This window comes from Pteronotus mesoamericanus, unplaced genomic scaffold (assembly GCF_021234165.1).
Source record: "Pteronotus mesoamericanus isolate MK-2021 breed Mesoamerican mustached bat unplaced genomic scaffold, CSHL_Meso_final contig_130, whole genome shotgun sequence".
NCBI classification, from domain to species: Eukaryota; Metazoa; Chordata; class Mammalia; order Chiroptera; family Mormoopidae; genus Pteronotus; species Pteronotus mesoamericanus.
Window position 1 is genome coordinate 6,315,394 of NW_026555060.1, and position 26,296 is coordinate 6,341,689.

A 26,296-nucleotide genomic window follows, 5' to 3' on the forward strand; every position below is an offset into this window, starting at 1 on the left:
ATGGAGATTTAATTCCTTTTTTATTTTAAAAACTTTATTTTTATAGAGCAGTTTTAAGTTCACAGGAAAATTTAATGGAAAATAGATATTTCCCATATACCCCCTGCCCCTGACATATGCATATATAGCCTTCACATTATCAACTTCCCCCACCAGAATGGTACATTTATTACAATAATGAACCTTGCTTTTACTCTTTTCCCCCTCTCGAGGCACTATTTCTTAAATACTGTTGTTAGGTATACATCTAATCCACTGCACCATGAGGGTGAAGGTGTTTTTTTTTTTAATGCGTTTATTTTTTTTATGCTATAAACTCCTTTAAGTCCATATGGGTTTTCAGATCATGTGTGGAGACCAGACATGCCTGCTACAGGGTACAAAGGCGCCAGCTGGTCCAGGGAGGCCTGTGGAGGGCAGAGACCCAGCCTGATGGGGGACTGAAGAGGATTGGAGTAAAAGGGTCAAAAATGATGATTACTCAGATGAACTTCTCCTTCCAAATAGGTCTGACATTTGTGCTTCATAGGCAAGTAGCCTCGGCCACATGTGGGGCTGTGATGGGAGAGGGCAGAGTCTGCCCAGCATTGGGGCTGCTGCAGGAGCTCCACCCGTCTTCGGCTGATGTTCTGCAGAGATTGCAAGGAAAGAGCTTTAGAGTGGGAGGCCTTTGGAAAGGCTGGGGCTGGAATAATCCGTAAGGACTCTATCACTTCCTTTTACTCCCTTTTGAAGTCAGCCTACCTTTCCCATAGTCTTCTATGTCCTCTTCTGGTTGCATTACACTTCAATTTGCTCCCTTTATAATTACTTTGCTTTTGATGTCAGTAGAAACCAAATTTGCCCTATTGTCCCAGCATATGTCACGCATATGATTACTTACAACATTCTCTGCTTTCTCAAATATGTCATCTCATCATAATCCCCATGAATTAGGCACAGCAAATGCAGTTGACCTTTGGACAACATGGGCTTGAACTGAGCAAGTCCACTTACATGCAGATTTTTTTCTCAATGAATATACAGTTGACCCTCCATACCCCCAGTGTTTGTAGTCAAAGATTCAACCAACCATGAATTAAGAATAGTATTTTCAGTCTGTGGTTAGGAAGCCAAGGATGCAGAAGGCCAACTGTATGCAGTGATCTGCACCATTTTATATAGGGGACTTGAGCATCCTCAGCGTTTGATATCTGTGGCAGTCTTGGAACCAGTCTCCTGCAGATACCAAAAGATGACTTAAGTTTTGGGGAAGTCAAAAGTTATATGCAGATCTTCAACTATATGGGGGTTGTTGCTCCTAACTCCCACACTGTTCAAGGGTCAACTGTATTACTATCCCCACTTTGCAGATTAGGAAAGCAAGGAGCAGTGAAATTGAGCTTAAGACAAACATCCAAAAAGACCTTCTTATTGGAAATTTACCACTGTCTCCTGATAATACCTTTAACACTTGGCAAGCGCTTCCTGGTCATTTGTGAGATGAGAAGGACAGGAAACAGTTGTCACAACACGGGTAAGGAATAGACTGAAGGAATCTGACCCGTGTATGGCATACCTGCCTGTGCCTGGAATTTGGGCTGCTTCTGAGGAGTTACAAGTGAAATGTCCTGGCAGTTTGGAAATCTAAAGTGCAGCCTCACTGATGGCTCAGAGAGGGGCTGCCCATCACGTGTGCTGATTTTGTGCTGAGGAACTTACTCTGGAAGATCACGAAGAGGCGGGGAACCTAGGCTGCTTCTCCTGAGGGGCAGGCTCAACCGCCCACGGGTCTCTATAGCTACTCCCTGGGTTTGGGAAGCCTTCCTGGGAAATAAGTCGTCAGTAGGAAATGCTTGTTTTAACATTTCCCAGGAAAGGCTGCATTTTATTCTTAGGGAAGCACAGGTTAAACAATTTTTTACAACTCCCTTCTAATTCACAATTATCAAGTACAGAAAGAGTTTCTTATTTTTAGAGTAGGGTTTCAATACACAGCTGCCAAAAGAAAAGTAATTCATTCCTTTTCATTTTGAAATGAATTGCTCAGCAAGCCAACACATGTCTTGTTATGCTCCAGCAAAGTCTGGGGCTTTCCCAAGTAAATTATCGACTGCATGTGAGATAAGAAGATAGCTTTCCCTTATTCTTCCTCTTTTTAAATTTATTGCCACAATTTTCACAATGTATAATTCAAATCCTGGGTGATCTGAAGTATATTACTAAAAGAAATTGTGGTGAAAAGTCAATGAGTGACCTTTTATTTTTCATGATAATCCAAATGTAATAGAAGTCGCATATAAAATAAGTCTGCAAGAAGAGATTATCAGCAGTAGCATATGTTCAGTTAGAAATTAAAAATCAATTGCAGAACACAGTGGGAGTATGTCATAAGAAATGACAGGTCAAAAAAGAAAAGAAAGAAAGAAAAAGGAAAGGAAAGAAAAAAAATGACAGCTCAGCATAGTCCTGGGTTGAAATGAAAATTTCTTCTGCTTTCCTATCTGGCCATGGAACATGGTTTTTGTCTGATATGGAAAAAAGAGAAGGTCCAGCAACACATTTGGTTACTCTATGAATATAGCATAAGTATTCATCATCATAAGCAGATCTAGACTGCAGCATTTATTGGGTAAATTTTATAAACCGAAGTGCATCCATCTTAAGTTATCATATCTTCAGACTATCCCCTTATGGTTACAACTCACCACGTAGACATTTCCATGTAGAAGGTAACTGATAGGATGAATTCTGCATAGCCAGTAAAAAGAAAAGGCCATGCATTCGTTTAACATACATTTAATGAGTACTGACTGTGCACCAGGCATCAATCTGGACACTGGCGGTTTTAAATGACTGGGACATGGACCCTGTTTTGGAGTATAGTACATTCCATTGTGGCGAATCAATGTGTAGCTGAATAATTAGCATAGTAAGATAAATAGCACAAGGGAGGCATGTACAAAGTGCTCCAGGAAGATAAAGGAAGGAGCAAACAACTGTTTCAACAAAGCTTCGCAGAAGTAGCGACAACTTAGGAGGCTTCTGAAATATAAACAGGATTCCAGGGTCCAGGGAAGAATCCAGAGGTGTTGCTGGCTGGGTGAATCCTGTGGGGCATCCAGAACCCACAAGCAGACACACGGCATGCTTAGGGTACCCGGTGTCATAGAGCTGGCCAGCATGAGGGAGGCTGCAGAAGGCAGGTCTGTAAAGATAAGTAGGGTTCTGTTTGTGGTGGACCCGAGTGTCATTCCTGAGTCTATAGCCTCTATCCTGCTCATCCTTTAGCCCCTGTTCTGATAGGCAATGCCAGAGGTAATATTTAAAATATTTAACAAACAGTACGGCGTAAATTGGATCAGTCAGAAGGAGGAAGGGACAGACCCGAGACCCTTTCCTTTGCTAGACCTTTTGGTTTTTGAGGCCTGGTCATGTCTGCCAAGTTCCCAGGGATGAAGCCAGAGTGTCCTAAAAGGGGCAGGACAATGGCCATTTACCAATTAGTTTGGAAGTATTCGTACCATTTGAATAGCCAGTGCAGTGGATGTCTGCTCTGCCGTCAGCCAGTCCTCGAAGAGCTAGTTGTGCTTTAATTTCTCGTCTCCACTTCACCCTCTGTACAAAGATGATTTCATTTTTTATAGATGTCTTAATTATCCTCTTCTCTCCCCCCTGCAGAGTAAACTGTTTAAAAAGCAAGATCGGTCAATTCTACTGTCCTGATTAAAACTCTTACATAAGGAAGAAGTTTAAGGTCCTTACCCAGTCCTGCCTGACATTTGTGGTCTGGCCTCTATTGCCTTTTCAGCATCAGTTCCCATCATCCTCTCGGGCACATTCTCCCAGAGCAGTTTGCACACTGCCACCAGTGCAATGCGCTCAAGTGAGGGGCTTGTTTAAAGGTTTCCTCTGGCAGAGGTCAGGTAACGCGGCTTACCTGCGGCTTGCTGGGAAGGCCCCACAGGCTAGCACAGCACCTTGCATGTAATAGGTGCTTCTGGACATTGATAGGTCAACCTGGGCATACCTTCTTATACATGGCGTTGGGATTTTTTGTTGTTTATTTGTTTTGGTAATGACTTTGTATCAACTCCTGAGACAGTGAGACAGTGTTAGGCGCTTCAGATGGTGACTATAATCAGTAATTGAAGGGTAGTTGAATAAATAAATGACAGCTTTCATGTGTGTTGATGAGGGTAGAATTTATTACTGGGATCCTTGCATTCACATCTTTATTTATATTGTGGTGTTGGTAGTTTATCCTAATGTGAACAATATTCCTGTGTGCCACTTACAAATGAGGTGTGAAATATAAATGAAGGAACTCAAGAGCTGTTTGTAATGGTGCAGGGTTAACGAAATAGAAATGGGCTCTGCCCCAATGAAGCTTATGGTCTCATGAGGAAACCAGATAATAAATAACTAAACTTTCCTTCATTTCCACTTCCCACCTGCTATCGTCATCTCTTACCTAGACCACAGCATAGGCTCCATAGTGGTCTCCCTACCTGCATGCAAGTTCTTAAATTCTCTCTACATGATAGAGAGAGCTTTTGAAAATCTAAATCAGGGCTTGTGTCTGTCGCAGTGATTTTCAGCCGGTCTGCTGCAAGAATTTTTAAAACATGCAGTACGTGCCTGTTTAATCAGGGCCACTGACCTTTATCCCCTTAGATTGTCAAATTAAAAAGTAAATGGCAACAACCAACACAACAATAGCTGTCCAAAGTGAATGAATCAAAATTATATCTATTTTTTTGTCAGATCAGTAAAACAATATTACATATTTTTTGGTGTGCCACAGAATTTTAGTGATTAGTTTATGTGTGCCAGGAGATGGAAAAGGTTGAACATTACTGATCTGTCCTGCTTAAGCCTGTTTGTGATTTCACATTGGAATTAGGATAAAATTATATTTTTTTCCTTGGTCCACGGTCGCGTTTGTTTGGGCATCTGTGTCGCCTCCAGTAATGACAGGCCACTCTGCCTCACGCTGTGCCCCCCACCCTCCGCCAGCCAGCACCAGCTGTGGCCATGAGGGCAGCCTTCAGGTCCTTCAACGCCCAGCTCCTTCCCTTCTTAAGAACTTTTGTGTTGTTCTTTCCTCTCCCCATGGCTGGCTGCTTCTCATCCTTTCGATGTACGTAAAGCTGGCCCTTTCCACCTTCACCACTGTTGTTCTTTCTTTTTCTTAATTCTCACCCAAAGTATGTTTATTGATTTGAGAAAGAGAGAAAGAGAGACATCAATCTGAGAGAGAAACATCAATCGATTGCTTCCCGTATGTGCCCCAACAGGGGATTGAACCCACAACCTAGGTATGTGCCCTGACCAGGGATTGAACCTGCAACCCTTTGGTGCATGGAATGATGCTCCAACCAGCTGAGTCACTGGGCCAAGGCACCACTTTTATTCTTCATCAAATAGCCCTGCTAACACTTAACGCAACTTGTAATTTTCTCTAAATTTTGGGGGGAGAAAAGTCTGAAATTAAGGCTTTCTAGTTCAGTTTAGAACAGAGAGGAGAGGACTGGATCTGAAGACCTCCAATGCAGGTACCCTTTCTTCTGATTCCAAAGGGATGCCTAATTAAATTACTAAAGTAAAACCCCCAAGTCACCTGCAATCAGCAAAGGCATTCTTCCTACCAGTTTTGTCGGACTAAATACGTTTGCAAAACAGATCATGCTCCATTGTGGAGCAAACATCTTGAAAATTAGGATGCATTAACAAAAGCGAAGGTGGGGTTAGCTATACAGAGAGTTAAGTCTGAATATACTCATTCAGAATAGCCTTCTCTTTACAGACTTGCTAGGGTGAAGGGCAAGCCAAAAGAGTAATAAAAAATTAAAGGCTGGAAGAGGTGGAAATTTCGGAGTCTTAAAGGAACAACTGTGGTTTAGGAACAACTAAACCTAAAGTGTAAAGGAAAGGTGGGCTCTGTGAGTCCTCAAGATACACATTTAGAGCAGATGCTAATGGTGTAACTGAAGACTGAGGGAGACTGGAAGACTTGAGAGGGAGGGCCGAGGAGGGTATGGTGAGGGAGAAGGAGAGCAGAGAGATGGGAAGGGGGGAAGCAATACAATCAGGTGGAACCCAGTCCTTCAAGGTCAAATCAAGGACTAGAGGACACAGCATACTTCCTTAGTTGATTCTTGATGGTGCTGGAGATAGGAGTGTCTTTCCTGTTGACACTGACATGTGGTTATAAGGATGACATGGTGGAGCACCACCTGAACTCATTAGACAGATCATCTTTGTCTAGAACATTATGGTTTCCTTCCCTGTGATTTCTAATATTCAAAAGCTCCTGATTTCTTGTTTCTTTCTTTCTTTTTTTTTTTTTAGCAATAATTCATTGAAATTGTACTTCTGACCAACAGAAGTAGGTTTTTTTGGGGGGGGGTTCTCCTGGGGTGCACACATGTGCCTTGTGGTTTAGGAATGAAGGAGCCCACATCCTCCTTATAAATTTCAAAACTTTTCCAGGAAAAGCTGACCAGTCCTTTCTACTCTAGAAGGTTCACTGACGTTGCTGTTTGCCTGCAGCCTGCCACGAGTCCTGTGCGGCCTGCTGGGGTCCCCTGGAGAAGCAGTGCCTGGCCTGCAGAGACCCCCTCCAAGTGCTGAGGGAGGGCGGCTGTGAGAGCAGCTGCGGCGACGGCTTTTACAACAAGCAGGGGACCTGCAAGGGTAGGTGCCAGGCTTTGCACGCCAGAGCGTCTTTTTCTTTTCCAGCATCCGAGTTTAAGCCGAACCATAGCACCAATAACCAGTCTTTCTTTTACTCAACAAATGTACAAATGGCTGTTGACGTTGCTGGTGTTTTTAGTAGTTTACAAAACATGTTTTTTTCACTTGGGGAGATCCGCTTTAATGCTGCCCCCACCACCCTCTGCGACTTGCTCGAGCCTTGTTCTGCAGGTAAGGACAGTGAGAACTGGGCTGCTTGCTTCAGACCCACCGCTGTAGGGGCAGCAGCAGGGCTTCCTTTCTCCAAATTCCAAACCCTCCATCAACTCCAGACTGCCTTCCAGATATGCATGGAGACAAAGACACTTTGAGGCCAGCCAAGGGCAGACCCACCTTCGTTTTTTGGTGCCACTGATTTAAAGCTGAAGCAGTTCTTGTCTGTTCTACATTTAACCACCCTCTGCCTAACAATAAGAGTTAACCCAGCTTCCAGAGTCCTTCTGCCAGGCACTGTCCCAAGGGTGCTATAGACATTAACCCATTGAGAAGCAGGAAAGTATGGTGGGAAATACATGACCTCGGGCAAGTTACTTAATCTCTGCACGCGTCAGTTTCCCATTTGTAAGACAGGCATACTAGTAGCACCTGTGGTAGACAGGATACTGGTCCCTCAAAGAGGTCTACGTCCTAATTACCATAACTTGTGGTAAGAATCTTGAGATGGGAGATTATCCTGGGTTACAGGGCTGGGCCAGTGTACAAGGGTCCTTATATCAGGAAGGCTTGGGGGTGGGAGTCAGAAAGGAAGACTGGAGATGGAAGCAGAGGTCAGATTGATGGCAGGAAGGGCCCCTGAGCTTGTAGGAAGCCTTGAGAACCTGGAAAAGATGAGGAAATAGATCCCTCCTCCACCCCTCATGAGCTTCCAGAAGGAATGCTGCTCTGCCAACACCTTGATTTGAGGACTTCTGACCTCTAGAGCTGTAACTTTGTGTTGTTTTAAACCGTGAGTTCATGGTAATGTGTTACAGCAGCAATAGGCAATTAACACACACCCAACTCAGAAGGCTGTTGAGAGGACTGAGTTAACATAAAGGAGGCATTTAGCACTGTGCCTGGCACAGCAGGCACTGTGTATTAGGGGTTTTATCCTCACAACGATTTTATGGGGTAGTTATTATCAGCATCCTCATTTTCCTGATTAAAGAAAGACTTGCCTAAGATCGCATGGCTAGTTAGGGGTAGAGCTGGGCAGAAGCCTCCGTCTCTGCCTCTAGACCTTAAGCACCTCTTAACCATCCACTGCTTCCTGTATGATCCCCCTCGTGCATCTCTGCCTGGTTTTCCTTCTCTCCTTTATCTATTTTCTTCTCCCCTTTTCTTCTTTTCTCCTCCTTCCTCCTTTCAGTCTTTGGATCATTTGGCTGCCCCTGTGGACATTGCCAAATGGACAGGTAGCCATCTGACCCTGGGCAACTGAGTTTGCTGTGGTGGCCATACCGGTGGAAAGACCAATAGCAGCCATGAGATGATCTTTGGGCGCTGCCAAACCCACGTGCCTTAGGGAAGAGAGATGACTCTTAGCAGCTGCTTGCTTAAAGCTCTGCAGACATTCGTCAGCATCGCTGGTGTGAAAAATCTCTTGATTTGGGCGAGTCACAGGTGGCTGTTGTGTGGACTTGGGAGAGAACGAGGAAGGAAAGGCCAGGGTGCCATCAGCCTGAGCATTTTGATCTTTTTCTGCCAGCATCACTCTCCTGCTCAATTAAGCCAGATGTATTCTTTAAAGGCTGGTAGATGTCAAATTTGCACTAATCCAAAGGCCTAAAGGTATTTACTCCTTAAGTCCCCAAGGAGGCTGTCTACTGTCACTGACAAGGAGCCGTGACACTATCCTGTTACTGAGAAGTTACTATTTGGATTGAGAAATAACTTTTTGCTGGAGAAACTTGCATTTAAAAGGAGAGATGGTTAGTGTGAGCCTGGAGGTGAGGACGGGTGGGAATATACCTGGGCTCAGAGATGGAGTGAAAAAGCTGGGGGACAGGAAGCATTAATAAAAGAGGACTGCTCAACAGGTGTGTTAGGGAGAGAGTGTACATCTGATGCACTATCTTTATGCATTTTGAAACAGAGCATCAGAAAGAAAACTTCCGAATAGCAGGTGGGCCGTTGCTGACCGTCAGCCAACCAATTAATTGATCAAGCAATTACTGAATGCCTGCTCTATTGCTTAGCACAGTGCAAGACTTGGCAACATCACTGGCATTGACCAACCTGCCTTTTGATAGACAAGACTGGAGTTTACACTCTTTGTAAAATTGTCAGAGTTCTCTAAGTTTTTATCAAATACCTTCAGAAATATTCAAATGGTATTTCCCAAACAAGGGTGAACCAAGTCACTGATTGGTACTGGAATGTTAATTAAGATGTCTGATGCTGATAATGCTGACTCATTTCCAATTCAGATTAGTGCTGTTCAAGATGAAGACCTGCTTATGTTGGTTTAATAATTTATAACCAAGAAGGCCATATCTACAGAAATCTCAAAGTCAAGTGCTGAAAAAAATCCAGAATAACCTGTTATAAAGGGTGGTATGCCCTGGTTGAAAGAATTTACAGTAACCAAGTTCATCTGTGGTACGTGCTTTGAGTTTTACAAATATTAGATATAAAGAGTGAGGAAATTCAAAGGACAAATCCTCCTCATTCTTTAGTCATTTAAGTACTTGTGCTATTAAGAAGGCTTTCCTAACTCTAGTTAATACCATATATCAAAGCAAGTTCAGAGGTGTCTGCTAACCATTCTCTCCTTTCTTCTGCCTTTTCTTCCTTTTATCCTCATTCCCCTTCTTCACCTAAGCAACTATTTTATCTTTTAAAAATCTTTTGGTTTTTATGGGCTCGTATATAAATGGGGTATTGTCATTTGGAATATAGTTGACCTTCAGATAACACAGGTTTGAACTGTGTGGGTCCACATATATGCAGATTTTTTTTCAATAACTACCTGTAGTGTTTTCAATCCATGGCTGGGATTCAGCAGATGTGGAGAACTTATTGTATGCATTGATCTATGCCAGTGTATTTAGGGAACCTGAGCATCCATGGATTTTGGTATCTGTTGGGGTTCTGGGACCAGTTCCCCACAGATACTTAGGGTAGTTAAGAGTAGTTTTTAGGGAGTTGAAAATTATATGCAAATTTTCTATTGCATGGGGGGCGGGGAGGTTGGCACTCCAACAAGGATACCTGTATGTGTATGTATATTTAATTATTTCATGTTATGGAAGTCATGTGGTTCTCTTCTTTTTCCCTCGGCATCATGTTTTTAAGGGTCACCCATGTTACTTTATAATCTATTCCTTTTCTTCTTGCTGTTGCATAGTCCTCCCTGGTCTCCATCCTCGTAGCTCATGCATCCACTCTCCCAGTGACAGACTTCCTGGGTTCCTTCTAATCATATGCCATCATTAGAGAGCACTAGTGAAGAGCCTTGAACTTGCACCTTTATGGATCACGTGGGAAGTTCCCTGGGATGCATAACACAGGAGCAGATTGTTGGTTTTTTGACTTTGCATATTTTCTATTTGACTAAGTAGAGCCAGGTAGCTCACCAACATTAACACCCCAAAGCATGAGGGCTCTTTCATTTCTACATCTTTGCCACTGTTTGGCATTAACAAGCTTTAGATTTTTCTCTGACAGTAGATATACAAGGACATCCAATTTTAATTTGCATTCTTCTGATTATTGAGTTTGAAAATATCTTCAACTTCTTTTGGATTTTTGTATTTCCTCTTGTATAAATTGCTTTTTAATGTGTTTTTTCACCATTTTTTATTAGCCTTGCTGCCTTTTGATTGTTGATTTTATGGAGTCCCTCGTATGTTATAGATATTAACTCTTGTCAATCTCAAATATGAAAATGTTTACTTTTAACTTTTATAATAGTGCCCTAAGTTGGATAGAAGTTTTTAATTCATCATTTTTTACTTTAACATTTTGATTTTGAATTTTTAAAAAAAAGTTCTGCTCATTTTGAACTTGAATTATCTTTTTCTGCTCAAGTTCACAAATAAATTATTCTACATTTTATTCTATTAACTTGACATTTTTATCTTAACTTAGGTTGTTGAACCATTTGGAGTCCACTTACAGATATGGGTTTACGTATGGATCCAGTTTTATTTTTCTTCATCTAATGATCCAATTTTCCCAAGATCATCTAGTAATTCTATCTAACCTACTTTGTTGATCTTTATTGTAGCATTAAATTAAATTTCTGTGTGCCCATAGGTCTATCTCTGAGATATTCCAGTCATCTCAATTTCTGTTCTAGTAACCTATCACATTGTTTTGTTTTATGTTTTCATTAATTTCTATAGCTTTGCAGTTTGTCTCAACATCTGATTGGGTAAATTTTCCCTTTCATATTTATTTTCAAAGTTAACTTAATTACTCATGGACTATTTAGAAAGTTTATTAAATTCCTAATAAAATACAATTGGGATTTTTATTACTACTGTATTGAGGTTATAGACCAGCTTGGGGAAAAAAATGACATCCTCTTAGGAATTTTATTTAAATTCCAAATTAAACTCTTAAGTATTGCGTTAGGTGTGTCTTAAAATGTTTGACTTTTAATGTTTTTTATTGGTGGTCAATTCTAAATTTTAAGAAATTTCTGCTATTCTTTATTTCTAGGGAAATCCACTTAGCTTAAAGATTGTTTGGTTCTGTGAGATGTCAGTTCCATAATGGGAAACCTGGGAAGTTTTTATGGAAGGTGGGAAGAAAGACACTTTTCAGACTCATTTTTGCCTCTTTGTTCCAGTTGTGAGTTGAGGGGGCGATTTTCTTTTTCTCTGATATAAAGATCATTGCCATTGACCATTAACTGAATATTATCTTGCCTTACATGTTTGCTTCTAGAGAGATGCTGGATCCTCCTGGATGTAGGATGGAACGTTTGGCCCTTTCACCTGCATTGTTTCCCCAAGGTCTTGAAATGTTTTTCAGAAAGGTAGTATGGTGTAGGTGGATTAAGAGAATAGACAGAATAGATCTCAGCATTGACTTTCTGATAGTGAGAAGGTTTGTTTGGTTTGGTTTTAAAGCATTTAGCCAGTGAGTGCAGAGTAGATGGACTCATAGACTTACAAGCAGCTGCATTCACCCCCACCTCCCTCCTTCCACTCAGAAAAGGAAACCCTCCTCTGGTCTGTCCAAGGCTAATCTCTCCCTCTGTGCTTCTGTCCATCCCCCTTTTCTCCTCGGTGTTCTTTGCACAATTATTTAAACTCTTCTCGCCTTGAACCTTTACAATATTGGAGGAACACAATGTCCTCTTACCCTTTTAATTACTTCTCTCTCTGTCCCTATCCATTTGCAGCCAGGAGCCTTCTAAGGAACAGTTAATAATCAGGGCCTTCACTTTCATTCCAATGACACCACTTAAACGATTGTGGTGCAGGCCATCCATATCTCAATTTCTAAGTGTAGGAGCCACGTTCAGACATTAGTTATCCTCCTATACTTTTAATGGCTTGTTTTTGAAACTTTTTCCTCCCTTGGCTTCTCAGCTGTCACACCCCTGTTTTCTACCTTTGTATTACTACTTCGTGGACACTGCTGCTAGTTTTTTCTTTTTTTCATTAAATGTTGGTGCTCTCAGATCCTCAACCTCTTCTGTCTTACCCTTCATGCCTTTCCTGAATAAATCGACTATTTTTGATTTCAACAACCACCTATATGTGGTGACCCCCAGGCCTCTCCCCTGAACTCCAGAACAATAAATCGGGCTGTTTATGGGACTGCACCTTATCCCAAACCGAGCCCAGCAGAATCCCCCACACCTACTCTCCTTCTTGCCTTCTCTGAGTGACATCGCTCATCACCCAAGCCTGACCTCTGGAATCCATCTGAGACGCTTTCTGCTACATAGGTCTCAAATCTCTCACTTTCTCCACAGCCTTGATTCAGCCCCTGACCATCTTTGGTTCACAGGACTGAGTCACACCAGCCAGGGCCCAACCATCTTGTTCTATGAGCTTTGCCATCGTCTTCCTGCAAGACCCCCGACTCTCCTCCTTTGCCTCTCCAAGACTTCCCTCCAAATGGAAGCCAAAGGAATCTTTCTTATACTCAACAGGATGATGTTTCTATTGTGATTAAAGCTTGGTAGGGGCTCCATCTGCCTTCCTTTCACCAGACAAGAATCTAGACTATAGAGTCTGGCATACAGGTTTATGTGATCTGTTCCTGTCCACTGTTCCAGCTGAATGGAACTGCTCTGTCCCTGGACAGCCCAAGCTTTAGCCAGGCCTTGGACCTTTCCTTGACTCGCAGCTTAGGCCAGGAGTCCATTCCCATTAGCTAAGCATGCTCTGACTCACTTCCCAAGACAGCGTTCAAGGGTTGCTCTTATATGAATTCTTTCTTGACCTTTCATATCTCTTATATCACACACATTTTTTAAAAAATTTCCTTTTACCTATACAAACTGATCTGAGTGATAGCTATAGTATTTCTCCTATCACACATGTCTGTCTCCCCCTATTAGACTCATAAACACCTTAAAGCAAAAACCAAGTTGATTTGATGTTTGTGTCTCTACCACCTGAAACAGTGCCTGACACAGAGCATAAGGAATGTTCTGGGGGCTAAATAAGTGAAAAAAGGAATAAGCAGATACTGGAAGATTGGGGAAGTTCAACAACTTAACATTTTTGTAGCATGAACTTGCATAGTAAAACTCCGAGTTCCTGAATCCTCTTTCCAACTCGGGTTGCCAGATAAAGGATGAAAAAGTTGGGACAAACTTAAATTAAATAATTATGCATTATCTAAAATTCAAACTTAACTGGAAATCTGGTATTTTTATTTGCTAAATCTGGCAACTCTACTTCCAAGGCCATTTTAACTTTAAATTCGATATTAAATTGGAGACACTGGGTTGTGGGAGGATGCTTCAGAGTATTTGTAATGCTCAGTGCAATAAATAATTCTTTGTTTCTTCAACTGTGAAAACAGAAAGTGCAGAGTCCTTTGAAATATTGGAATCAAGGAAACAGAACTCATTTGAGCAGCCAGAGAATGAGATTACTATGTCGATAGCAGCTGTGGACGTTGTAAAGAATAGACTTCCCTCCTCCCTTAGCTCACTATTGACTTTCTCTGATGGGTTTTCCTCTTCCTCAGCATGTGACCCATCCTGTAAAAGCTGTGGCCCCAATAGCCCCCGATGTCTTTCCTGTGCTGAGAAGGCAGTGTTGCATGATGGCAAGTGCATTCCTGAATGCCCTGGTGGATACTACGCTGATGCCGCTGGCAGATGTAAAGGTAAGACATGGGCCATCGCTATCATCGTCATCGACTATACTGGGCACTGTATGCTGCTACCTTGGGAATTTGTGTGTATGATGGGGAAAATGTCAAATTAAAAGGAGTAGCTTTTTCATTAGAGAACCTACGTGTATTTGGTATGAGAGTGGGAGACATGGGTGGATCCTGGGGGACTAGAGTGATTAAGTAGAGAACTTATACATATCAATCATCATCAGAGATCATTTGGTCCCTCTGAAATGCCAAGAGCATCTTTAAGACCTTCACAGAGTCCTCGTGTACTTGTAAACCATCACTAACTTAGATCATAGGTATGACAGAATCAATCCTTAGGTGGTATTTATAAACACATACAAGGGAGGGAAAAAGTAGGTTAATAATAATAGTGAATAATACACTAATTAATAAATAATAATACAAGGATAAACTCTGTTTCACATACTCACAGTCGTAAACTCACTTTTGCTCATCCCTGTATGTTGGCAACTACACCATATCACAAAAATACAATAAAAAGTAAACCAAGTTTGATAGCATATAAAACTGAAGTCTGTGTTGATTGAAAATTTGGTTTTATGTGCTAGTTATGTATTGTTTCTTTCATACTTACTCAACCTAAACAGTAAAACATTCCCTTTTGAGACTATCAATTTCAATTTATATGTGCTTGACTTGTGTCGTCCCTTTTGGGTGACTCTGGGAATTTACTGCTGCCTTGGCTGTACCTCCCCTGCCTCCGAGGCATGCACACACATTCTTACCTCTGCCTAGTGTCTGTCAGTGCCAGGATGCTTAGACCTGTCCATCAATCTCTTCTTATCAACCTGTCCTTTGTTTTCCAACCCCTCTACTCACCCATTCTTCATCCCCTTTCCTCAGCATCCTGCCCCCAAAGGCCTTTTCCTGTCTCTATATTCCCCTCTCCCAGTCCCTGACTATTGTCCTCTGGAACCTTCTTTCAGTATCTCTCTCCTTTCCTTTAGGATAGGCTGTGGTACCATCTCTCTCTTAGCGTCAGAGATGCCCACTGTTACCACCAGCACCAAAGGAGGGGATATGTGTGTCTGACATTGTGTTATGTAATTCTTTCATAGAGTCTCAGAATATCGAAGCTGGAAGTACCTTAAATGAGCGTTGAGTCCAGCCTCTCACTGTGTATATTCCTAGGAAACAGGCCTGGAGATTCTCAGGCTTGGTGAAGGGCATAGATAAATTAATGGACAAGAGCAGTTCAAATTCCACTGCTCCCGACACTCAGAACTTTCCACTCATCCCTATCCAGGTGGGGAATTTTAGGTTCAAACAGACCGATGGCTAAATTCCAGACCTGCTACTAATTAGCTCTGTGATCTTAGGTCAATTTTCTAACTTCCCAAGACTTCAGTTTCTTCATCTGTAAAATGAGGTTAATAATATCTACTTCATAATGTTACTGTGAAGATTAAAAGTGGTAATGTATATGAAGCACACTACAAACACTAAAGGATGGCTAGTAAATAATAGATAGAATGTGGCTGCAAGATGAGTAATGGGCCATGTGGGCAGTTGTGGTGATATAGCCACCCCCTAACTCATCTTTTCTTCTCCTTTGCTGTAAGAGCTAAAGCGGGATTGAGACTGAGGGAGGAGAGGGCTTCTTAGCACATACAGAGTCCGGCCAAAAAGTGGGCTCTTCGGTCACCTCGGCCTCTTTGTGTTCATTTCTCACTCTCTTCCTCAGTTTGTCATAACTCATGTGCCAGCTGCTCTGGACCTACAGCTTCCCACTGCACAGCCTGCATCCACTCCCAGGCTCTGCGCCAAGGCCATTGTCTGCCCAGCTGTGGAGAAGGCTTCTTCCCTGACCACGGGGTCTGCAAAGGTATTACTGGTGTCAGCCTTATTCTCAGGAGAATTTCCTGTCATAAGGACATAGATTTATGTTACTTTTCAGTTCAGCTTTTCCTCTAGTATATCCTGTAGAGCTCTGCGCACATCATGTGCTTTGTTTCATTCCCAAAAGGTAATGAAAAAATCATGCTTGAATATTTGTGAAGACACCCAAAGTTCATGATTTTTCTGGCCATCCTTCAGAGGAACGTCATTTCCTTTACGACACATTAAAACCACTCTTATTTCCTCCTTTTACTATTCTTCTAGCATTGCTAATGTTTTTCTTAGTCTTCATGTTGTTTTTCCCTGAAGAACCTCTTTTTGTTAATGATACTGCCGAGAACACTGAGAGTCTCTAGCAGTGCCTGTGGGCTGAGTAAAATGGAAAATCTTAATAGCTGTTTGCCAAATAGGCTTTGGGCTCCTTGGGAGGGCACTATCATTTCAGCCTTTTGAAACTAGAACTTTGGGAGCAAACACTTCAAATGAAATTAACTTATATTTATTTATGCATGGAGCACCTTAGGAAAGAACTTAAGAGTACTTACAAGAAGAATGTTTTTAAAACAGGCAGCTGCAATAAATATTTTGAAAATGAAAACTTGGTGACTCTTTTAAAGAATAGGAAAGTTCATTGTATCAAAATGTGGGCCTGAGATAATTCAAGTACTCTTTTTGGCTTTGATTTTCACCAGTAGCCAAGTAAAATAAGAAACTGGGATGCACTGTGAAATGCTTGTGGCTACTCAAAAGAGGCCTCTTCCTTGTTTAGACAAGCAGTCTTTCCTCACATCAATTCTGAAAGGGATTTGTTTGCCTGGACCCCTATCTTATGGGTGATGAGTAACATAAAGGACAATAACATGACCATTTTTCCAAAAAAAAAAAAATGCACTAATGGCCCTTATTTGAATGTTTTTTTAAAAAAATCTTTAATAAAAACTGAGGACATAATGCTAAATCACCACCATTCAGTGAACACGTTTCTCTGGAGAACCAAGCCAATACTGTCCAGTTTGCGGGGATTTTGTTTGTTTGTGTTTAATGATCAAGTTAGGCAGCTCTTACAGAATCTGAGAGATCTGACTAGTTAACCTCACCCTCATTTTGCTCCTCACAGATATTATTATTATCACCCTGTACTTTGTATAGCCCACTAGAAAAACAATATTCTGAAAGGACGTATCTGGTGAACTTTTCTAAGTGGTTTTGGTTTAATAACAGAGTTCCATTGGTTGCAATGTATGTGTGATCTTGGATTGTTTTCTGCATTTTATTCCCATGGGCAGCCTGTCATTCCTCTTGCTTGGCATGTGTGGGTCCAGAGCGCTCTCAGTGCACCCAGTGTAAGAAGCCAGAGGAAGGCCTGCAAGTTGAGCAGCTGTCTGGCGCAAACATCACCTCTGGCGAGTGTCTGCCCCAGTGTAGAGCCCAGTTTTACTTGGAGAACACTGGGCTGTGTGAAGGTGAGTGAGCGTGATTTGAGGAAATGTTAGGCACTTTCTTGAGAGATCCTGTGAGGGGGGCGGGCCACAGCCAGGAAGATCTTGGTTTTCACATAAGATTGGTTCCAGGATGCTCAAGGAGAAAGCAGGAGACTGACAGGCCGCAGAGGGGCCCCCGCTGGTGTCCTTCTTTCCTTGGTGAATAATAGATGATCTGAAAGAGCTACTTCCCTTTACCCCATCTCCCCAAAGTCATACTCAGCAGTTCAAGACAGGAATTCTTTCAGAAACTAGTATAAGTAGCTACGAAAGACTCAGTGTTCATTGTAGGATTCTATTTATTATTTCTTCCAATTTGCTACTCTGAATATGAATTGGTTCCTTCAGGGCAAAATCTGGACTTCTGTCAAAATTTAGAAGTGATTCCTGTAATTGCCTTGGCATATCATATAGAAAATTGTTGCCGTCCTGAATAATTTGACTTACTAGCTAGATCATCTCTGAGTGATTGAGGAGATAAAGAAGAGATAAATTATATATATACATATTTTCATTCTTGGGAAATAAGGGAGGCCCTTCTCTACTCCTACAAGAAGCTGCCTTGCTGTGAATTATTTGACTCTCAAGCTACCTGAAAGAAAGTATTTCTCATAAACATAACATGTGTGTCATTAAAGAAAACTTTGAATGTAGGAAAAAATGGAAGAATAATCTGCCTACCACCTACCACCTTAACCCAAGAGCCTTTGCCATTTTGCCATAATACTCATTATCTGAGGTTTTTTTCTATGCATAGCTTTGAGTTTTTATTTTTGCAACATAACTCTAAACATGCTGCAGGTGCAATTCTGCACCCTAATGTCCCACTTATTAAAGTGGCTTTCATTTCACATTGGAATACATCTTCTCATGGAAATGCTGGATGTCAAGGTTAGGTTAAAAGATTTTAGATGCAGTGAGTCATATGGCATAGTAGAAAGTATGCAGAATTGGGATACAGAGACCCCAGGCTAGACACTTAAGCTCTCTGAGCCTTTGCATTCACGGCATTAGAATAGGGATAATTTTCTTTCACAGTCGTTTTTTGCCAGGGCCAAAGGAGGTTAGGAGCATGAAAGTGATCGGTAAATTGTAAAACCCCCATACTCACTTGGTATGAACTTCATTCCATATACTCAGGTGTTCAGGAACACTATAGGGGTAACGTCCTGCTCCCTGTTAAACACCAGGGTCCCAGGAGGTTTACATTGGTACCTAAATTTGGGAAAGGGTCACTACTCTCCACATGTCCTGGTTACAACCCATGTATGCATGGCCCAAATTCTCCGTGGTCCGTTGCATTCCCCTTGCTCTGTTCCCGTAACCACTTGTGAAATATGGGAATCTTTGTTGCTGCTCAGAGAGCTAATGCCTTCCAAAGGCACAGCACGCAGCCTTCCCCCTGGTCCCAGGAGAAATCAGGAAGAAATCTTCCCAGGCTGCTCCACATAGTTAGCTTCTTTCTACAGTTTTGAGTACTATATTAAAAATGAAGTGATTAAAATTTTTAGAATTATGTTGTGAATGAAAATTACAGTGACCTGGGTTATTCAGCCAGGAAATAATGTTACTGGTGACTTGGTACACAAATCACGTGCCAGGCACTGTGAAAAGTGCCATGCTTGTTTATTCGCTTAGTCCTGCTCCCAACCTCATGGGGTCAGTGGCACAACTATAGAAGAGGAAGCTGAGGCTAGACAATGTTAAGGCTGTAATTTGCTCAAAGTCATGGAGCCAGCGCAGAAGAGTGTCCAATGGGACTCTAATATCCATGCCCTAAACCAGGATGCTACTGCACTGTGATCACTGAAGGGGCAGAAGCACAGCGCACTGAGGCTGCAGGATCGTGACAACACACATTGATGGAGGGGTGTTTTCTGGGAATTCCTCTACACAGACTTTTTTTTTAAAGATTAGAATCTAATCCCTCTGGAATGGTTTAATTGTGGTCCTGGGTGAAAAGACCAGATTGACCTCATAAGTTCTTGTAGCCCCATGGTTTCATGCTAGTTAATAGAATATCATTAGGTATAACACATATTGCTGTCTACTTTCATTTATTTCCATATCTCTGTGCAATCTCCACTAGATGGATTGTTGTACTAAATGTATAAGTGATGAGAATGTGGCAGAAAGAGGTTAATTGAGTTGCTCAGGATTCATTGGGAAACTGAGTGCAAGCACCAATTGTTTTGAACTCTACCTCAGTATGAAATGTGTTGATTGATGTATTTCCTGTCACTTATCCCATATCTCCAGAAACCTTTCCGCCTTCCCACAATCTGTTCCATTCTCAATTTTTCTGTAATGCTGTCTATGAAATCAGGCCTAGGAGTGCTATGAGATTGCACTGGGCTGTCCTTCTCACACAGTCCCAGAAATATCCTTGCCTCTTTGCAGAACATTTAGAAAGGCTAGGGTGTGTGTGCACGTGCACGTGTGTGTGCGCTCGTGCACGCGCCATTAAGAATGTATTTTACAGCACCTTGGATCTCAAGTGCTTTTCTCTAAGGAAGAGAAGAACAACTGTTTTTTGGAACTTGCTCTCTTCCATTCTCTGAGACTGCAGCACGGAGTGATTAGAATATTACTACAGCTAATGAAAGTGAGAAGCAGATGTGTTATAGGAAGAGGCAATTTACTTAGAGTCTGGAATGGTGTCAGTTATTATAAAAGTTTCTTCTCTGAGCTACAAGACAAAACCAGGCATTATCTAGTGGAAGATAAAGCAAAAATTTATTCAAGGTATTTAACTAAAATCCAAATCTGCGATGAAAGGATGAAAAAATGTAAAATGAATATACAGTGACCAAAGGGAATACTGTTTGTAGCTGAAAGACAGTCTATTCATCTCCTCCATGAATGTTTACCGAGTGCCTCCCAGGTGCCAGGCACTGTTGAGGTCCTGGGAGTAGGCTCACGAATGAGTCAGATGAAATTCCTGCTCTCATGGAATTTATATTCGAGGGAGAGAACAGGTAATTAAGAAATAAACTAATAGCAACAGCAGCAGCAAAGCCCATGGCACACACTTGGCTAGTGGTCTGTGCCTGGAGGCTCACGCTGGGTAATGGGGGAAAAGGAGGGATGGGGTTGCGGTGGCCTCCAAAGTGGATGTACTCTGGTGATAGGGGGACAGAACTTGCAAGTATTTGTCCTGTGGTTTTGGCTCATCATCCGAAGTAGATGTGGGCACATCAGAAGATGGAGCTTTGACATCCTGCTCCTTTTTCATGTGGCCTCTATGTTTCCAAAGTGTGGCTGGAATTGCTGGTACAAAGGAGAATCTGTTCCTCATTGTGAGATAATTGGGAGGCATTTGGTAGTGGATCAAATTTGTTCATGTTTATTAAATATTAACACTTAAAATTCATTAAACGGGTTTTAATAATTTTATCCAGAGTAGATCTCACCTGTTTAACTGATCATTCACTAGCATGGACAGATTTCAAGTTAAAAAAAAAAAAAAGAGGACAAAACCCAAAAACACACCCATCAGTTCTCCTGCTAAAATAAAACAAACATATTAAAAATCAATAAAAACCCATGCATCCTCTAAAACAATATCAAAAAGCCATCCCTTACTTTTTCATCTCTATTCCCCGCTCCCCGCCTCTCTTGAGGGCTGGGTCGGGGCCACTCAGCCGCACAGCTCCAGGGGCACCACGTTGCTGGGCGTTTGTCTGACTGATGCCTCCCACAGTCATCTAGTGACTGTGCAGCCTGTGCACACGGCAACCCAGGGTGGATGGACCAGACGGAGGTGCCTGGAGCTCCTGCCGCCAGGAGGCTTCTCCTCTCTCTCTCACTGATATTCCTGGCTTCAGGTCAGATTGCTCAACTCAGTCTCCTTCCACTCTCGTTGAGGATTTTTTTAGTCTCTATGAAAGGATTCAGATTAGCTTTTTTAAATTAGCTTTTGAAAATTAGCTTTTAGTTGAGGTCTCCAGAGCAGAGCTTTCCGTTGAAGTCTCCTCAGAATCTTGTCAAGTTGCAGGTTCAGATTTAGGAGGTCTGGGTGGTGTCTGAGTGTCTACATTTCTAACATGCTCCCAGGTGAGGCTGCTGCTCCTGGTCTACTGACCATGGGTTGAGTAAGGAAAGCCTCTCATTGAGGAGGATAAACCCATCACTTTATCACTGATATGCTTCTTGCTAATAAAAAAGTTTTAAAAATTCCAATTTTTATTTCTTCTCATTGCCAGCATTACATATTACAGAAACTTTTAAAAATGCAAATAAGAAAAAAAAAAGTCTGTTACTAAGTTACCCAGATTCAGCATATAAAAATACAAAATTAGCTTCTGGTCAAGATAGAGGAGTAGATAAACATGACTCGCTTCCTCACACAGCCACAGCAAAACTTACAACTAAATTACAAAACAACTATCACCCAGAATCATCAGAAAATCGACCTGTATGGAAGTCCAACAACCAAGGAATTAAAGAAGTCACAGTTCATCCAGACAGGTAGAGCAGAGGAGACACAAAGACATAGAATGGGCAGCCCCATACCCACGTGTGGGGGATAAAAATTGGAAGGGATATCTCAGGAGGGAGGGATGTCAGCCCCACACCAGATTACTCAGCCTAGGGTTCCAGTGCTAGGAAGATAAATCCCCATAACTTCTGGCTGTTAAAAAACAGTGCAGGTTGGGGCTGCAGAAGAAACTGCTGGATTCTCAGGTGTCTCCTCTTAAAGGCCCACAACAGACTTAGGACTTATGCAGACTTATGCCCTCTGAGCTCCAGTACTGAGGCAGAAGCTTGAAGGGCACTAGTGGCATATAATGAGAGACTGAAGTGTCTAGCATCAGGGCAAGCACTGGGGAACAGCTACCTCCTGGACAAAACTCCAGAGGCCAGGCAGCAGCCATTGTCCCTTTTCTGAGCCCTCCCCTATACAGAGCCACAGAGTGGGGACACCATTTCGGAGACTCCATCAACCTGGTTCACATGGGTTGCTTCACCCAGGCCATTACCTAAGGCTCTACCCCATCCAACTTACAGGTGCGCTTTTCTACAATAGGCCATGCTAGTAAAACAGGGACTAGAGCTGCTTTGACTAAAGCAGCTCTACCTTACACATAGAAATAAACACAGGAAGGCTGCCAAAATGAGGAGGCAAAGAAATATGGCCCAAACGAAAGAACAGAACAAAACTCCAGAAAAAGAACTAAACAAAATGGACATAGGCAATCTATCAGAGGCAGAGTTCAAAACATTGGTTATCAGGATGCTCAAGGAACTCATTGCATGCTTCAACAGCATAAAAAAGATCCAGACAAAAATGAAGGTTACACTAAGTGAAGTAAAGAAAAATGTACAGGGTATCAACAGTGGAGTAGATGAACAATCAAAGGCCAGATGAAGTGCTTCCCAGGCAACATGAAGCTAAAGGAGTTCATTATCACCAAGCCATTATTATATGAAATGTTAAAGGGACTTTTTTAAGAAAAAGAGGATTAAAACTATGATTATTAAAATGGCAATAAGTTCACAACTATCAACAATTGAATCTAAAAAACTAAGCAATCAAGTGACACAGAAATGGAATCCTATATATGGAGATCATTTAGAGGGTTATCAGTTGGGAGGGGAAAGGGAGAGAATGGAGTAAAAGATTCAAGGATTAAGCAGAAATTGGTAGATACAAAATAGACAGGGGAATGTTAAGAATAGTATAGGAAATGGAGTAGCCAAAGAACTTCTATGCATGACCCATGGACATTAACTAAGGCAGAGGATTGGTGGAAGGAATGAGAGGTGCTGGGTGAAGGGGGGCAAAGTAGGAAAAGTTGGGACAACTGTAATAGCATAATCAATAAAATACATTAAAAATACAGAATCAGAAAAAATACAGGATGGAGCACAAGTAGATTTATGGTTGTTTGTATGGAAAATAATACAATAACAATAATGATAATACAAGTATAAGCTCTGTGTTTCACATACTCATAACTGCAAGTCTACTTTTGCCCTATCCTGTATTTTTCAAATTAAAAAAAACATGAATTTTTTAGTATAGATATGTCCCAAATATTGCCTGAGATATCCTTAAATATTATTCATTGTTTACCTGAAATTCAAATTTAACTACTATTTTTTATTTTATCTGTAAATCCTACCTATAACCTTTCCATCTTGAGAGAACCTCTTAATCTTTTGGTATAGAGTCTTACACTTACGTATACATACACACACACACATCACTTTATAGTTTATATATTCTTTATAACCAAGAAGTTTATTGGAGATCCTGTGAATTTACATTCACCCCTATTTTATAGATGAAGAAATTGAAGCTTAGAAGAAGCCAGCTAAAGAATAATTTAGCGATGGGGGATCCTGGGATCTAATAAAGGACATAGTTGCTCAAGAAATATTTTCTTCTTTCCAACCCAGATGCCTTGTTTTTTTATTTCACACTAGAGCTTTACAATTTAATTTCAGGCCAGGCCATCTCAATTAATGATGCGTTTCAATCACCATGTCAACAGTTCGGCAGTGGTGACCAGGGAGGGATATGAACACGGTCGAGATGATTAGTTTAGCCACATAATTGCCCCGATTCTGTGACAAATTAATGATGGATTCTTTCAATTCCCACACAGTTCAGCAAGAGGTTCAGAATGATATAATTTTGAGGAAATTACAAGCTTTATTTTAAAAATGCACTCTGTGCTACAATAATAAATTTTACTTATATATTTCCTAATGTATTATGTCAGTAGAAGCTGCTTTTAAGAAGAATGCAGAGGTAATAGATACCCCAGCGCCCCCACCCCTTTCATCAGCAGCCTTTTCATTATACTTAGAATTATCTTGGCACTTTGGTCAGGTAAACATCAGGGAAATTTTAGGAACTAAATATTTCCAGGCCTCCTTTTTCATCCTTGAAGACAGTATTGCCTTCTTAAGCTAGCTCATACCACATGGGGCAGAATTACACAAAATTCATACAGGTTTGATATCATTTTTTAATTTTTTCAACTTCATTGAGATGTCATGGACATATAACATTGTTTTAGCTTAATGTGGACACATAATGCTTTGCTATAGGTGTATATTGGGAAATGATCACCACAATAAATTTAGTTAACATTCATCGCCACACAGTTACAATTTTTTTAGTGTATGTGATGAGAACTTTTAAGATTTTTTCTCTGAGCATCTTTTAAATATACAATACGGTATTGTTAACTATAGTCATCATGCTGTACATGATTTAGCCCCAGGACTCATTTATCTTATGATTAGAAGCTTGTGCCTTTTGACCACCTTCACTCATTTTCCTTGCCCCTTGCCCACCTTCCATCACCAGATTGTTCCCTGAACCTTATCATTCAGCTGCTACAGCTCTTGGTTTTCTCTGGAACCTTTGTGATTGCTCAGGCGACTTTCTTTGTTCTTGGTTGGTCTCAGAAGTGGAGGGTGTGCCAAGACCTGTCAGGGTCCCAAAGGGGAGGATCTCAGCCAACACCTGGATGCAGGCAGATTGGAAGCTGGACCCTCAGGCAGCAGCTTTTAAAGTTGGAAAAGCACCTCTTTGGGTGAACACAGGGAGGTGGGTATTTCTGCCAGCTCTCTCTGAGCCCAGGAAGGATAGCCTGTTAAGGACTGTTTCTCTTCTTGCTACAGTTCTGTTGAACCTAGGAACTCGAGCCCCGCTGGCCACCAGAGCCAGGCTTTCAAAGGACGTGTCCTCTGGGTGGCAGCTGCAAAAGTCAGGCATCAGACACGTGCACAAGCTTTTGCCAGGGATAAACCAGTGACATGAGCAAGGTGGAGGGAAACAGTGAATATAGTGCCTGCCAGCTCCCCAGGTCTCAGAAGAGGATCACAATCTTGTTAAACTAGAAGTCTGACCTTCAGAATGCAGCTTTTAAGAGATGCAGATATGTCTCTTTCAGGGCCAGTCTGGGAGATGGGCCTTTCCGACTGCTGCCTCTGCTCTGAGCCTTGGGGGCACCAACACCATAACTTTTGCAAGTCGTTAACTGCTTCTTTGCTCACTTCAGGCTAATGGATCTCGTGGGTGCAAGTCCCTGCTGGCTTTCAGAGCTACAGCTTTGGGGACCCCTCCCTCAGGCAGGAATCTGAAAAGTTGGGGCACTAGATGTTGGGTCCAAACCCTTCACTCCTCTGGGAGAAGCTGGGAGGTGGCAGTGCCCTTGGATTGGGTGTGGCTCTTCTAGGGGCGGCATATACACGGCAGCAGTGCCTCAGCCTTTCCTGCCCATGTTGAGGTCTTCGTCTCCTTTGTCTGTTGTGTAGGAATTACTCAGCTAGTTTCTGGATTCTTTCCGAGGGAATTGTTCCATGTGTGGCTGTGGGAGGAAGTGCGTTCAGGAACCTGCTAGTTCACCATCTTGGGTGGAAACACTGATTTTTTTAAAGTAAGAAATTCACCAATTATTCTGGTCAATTAATTAACTTGCTATAGGAGAATAGAGAGAAAGAAAGTATATTGTGAGTGTTTTGATCTATTTAGTGGTTGCTAAGTTTCACCAGAGGCCTTAAGGCAAAGAGTTTTAATTAAAGAAATAAATGGGCAGGACTCTGCCTGCTCAGCTTCAGAGCATGTTACTATTTATGAAGTTGGGGTTCCCTTGCATTAATTGCATAAGAGACATGGCTTCTATATTAAGCCGTACTCTTTAATGCAGTCCCTAGAGTGCTGACACAAGCTATACAAATGCATGCCTTCTGGTAATGTTCAATCTTCTTCACTTTCTCCTTCTTGCTTTTATAGTATGGGTGTGCTCAGCTTTAGGAATAGAAAGATGAAAAAGATACAGACCACGCCTTAAGGAAGGCATGATCAAGTAGGGGAGACGAACATCCGAACAAGCAATTAAAAGGACATGACACACACTGGAATGGCAGTAGGCACAAGGTAGAGAAAGTGCCCA

At 41.8% G+C, this 26,296-nt stretch overlaps 1 protein-coding gene across 1 annotated transcript in view; it reads left to right on the forward strand.

The window, feature by feature from the left end:
* Nucleotides 1-26,296, forward strand: part of FRAS1 (Fraser extracellular matrix complex subunit 1) — a 422,802-nt gene that overhangs the window by 202,593 nt on the left and 193,913 nt on the right. Inside the window, exons 15-18 of the mRNA XM_054591913.1 lie at nt 6,535-6,678; nt 13,882-14,022; nt 15,746-15,886; nt 17,187-17,363. Of these exons, the coding sequence (XP_054447888.1) occupies nt 6,535-6,678; nt 13,882-14,022; nt 15,746-15,886; nt 17,187-17,363 (603 nt within the window). The remainder of the gene's footprint in view (nt 1-6,534; nt 6,679-13,881; nt 14,023-15,745; nt 15,887-17,186; nt 17,364-26,296) is intronic.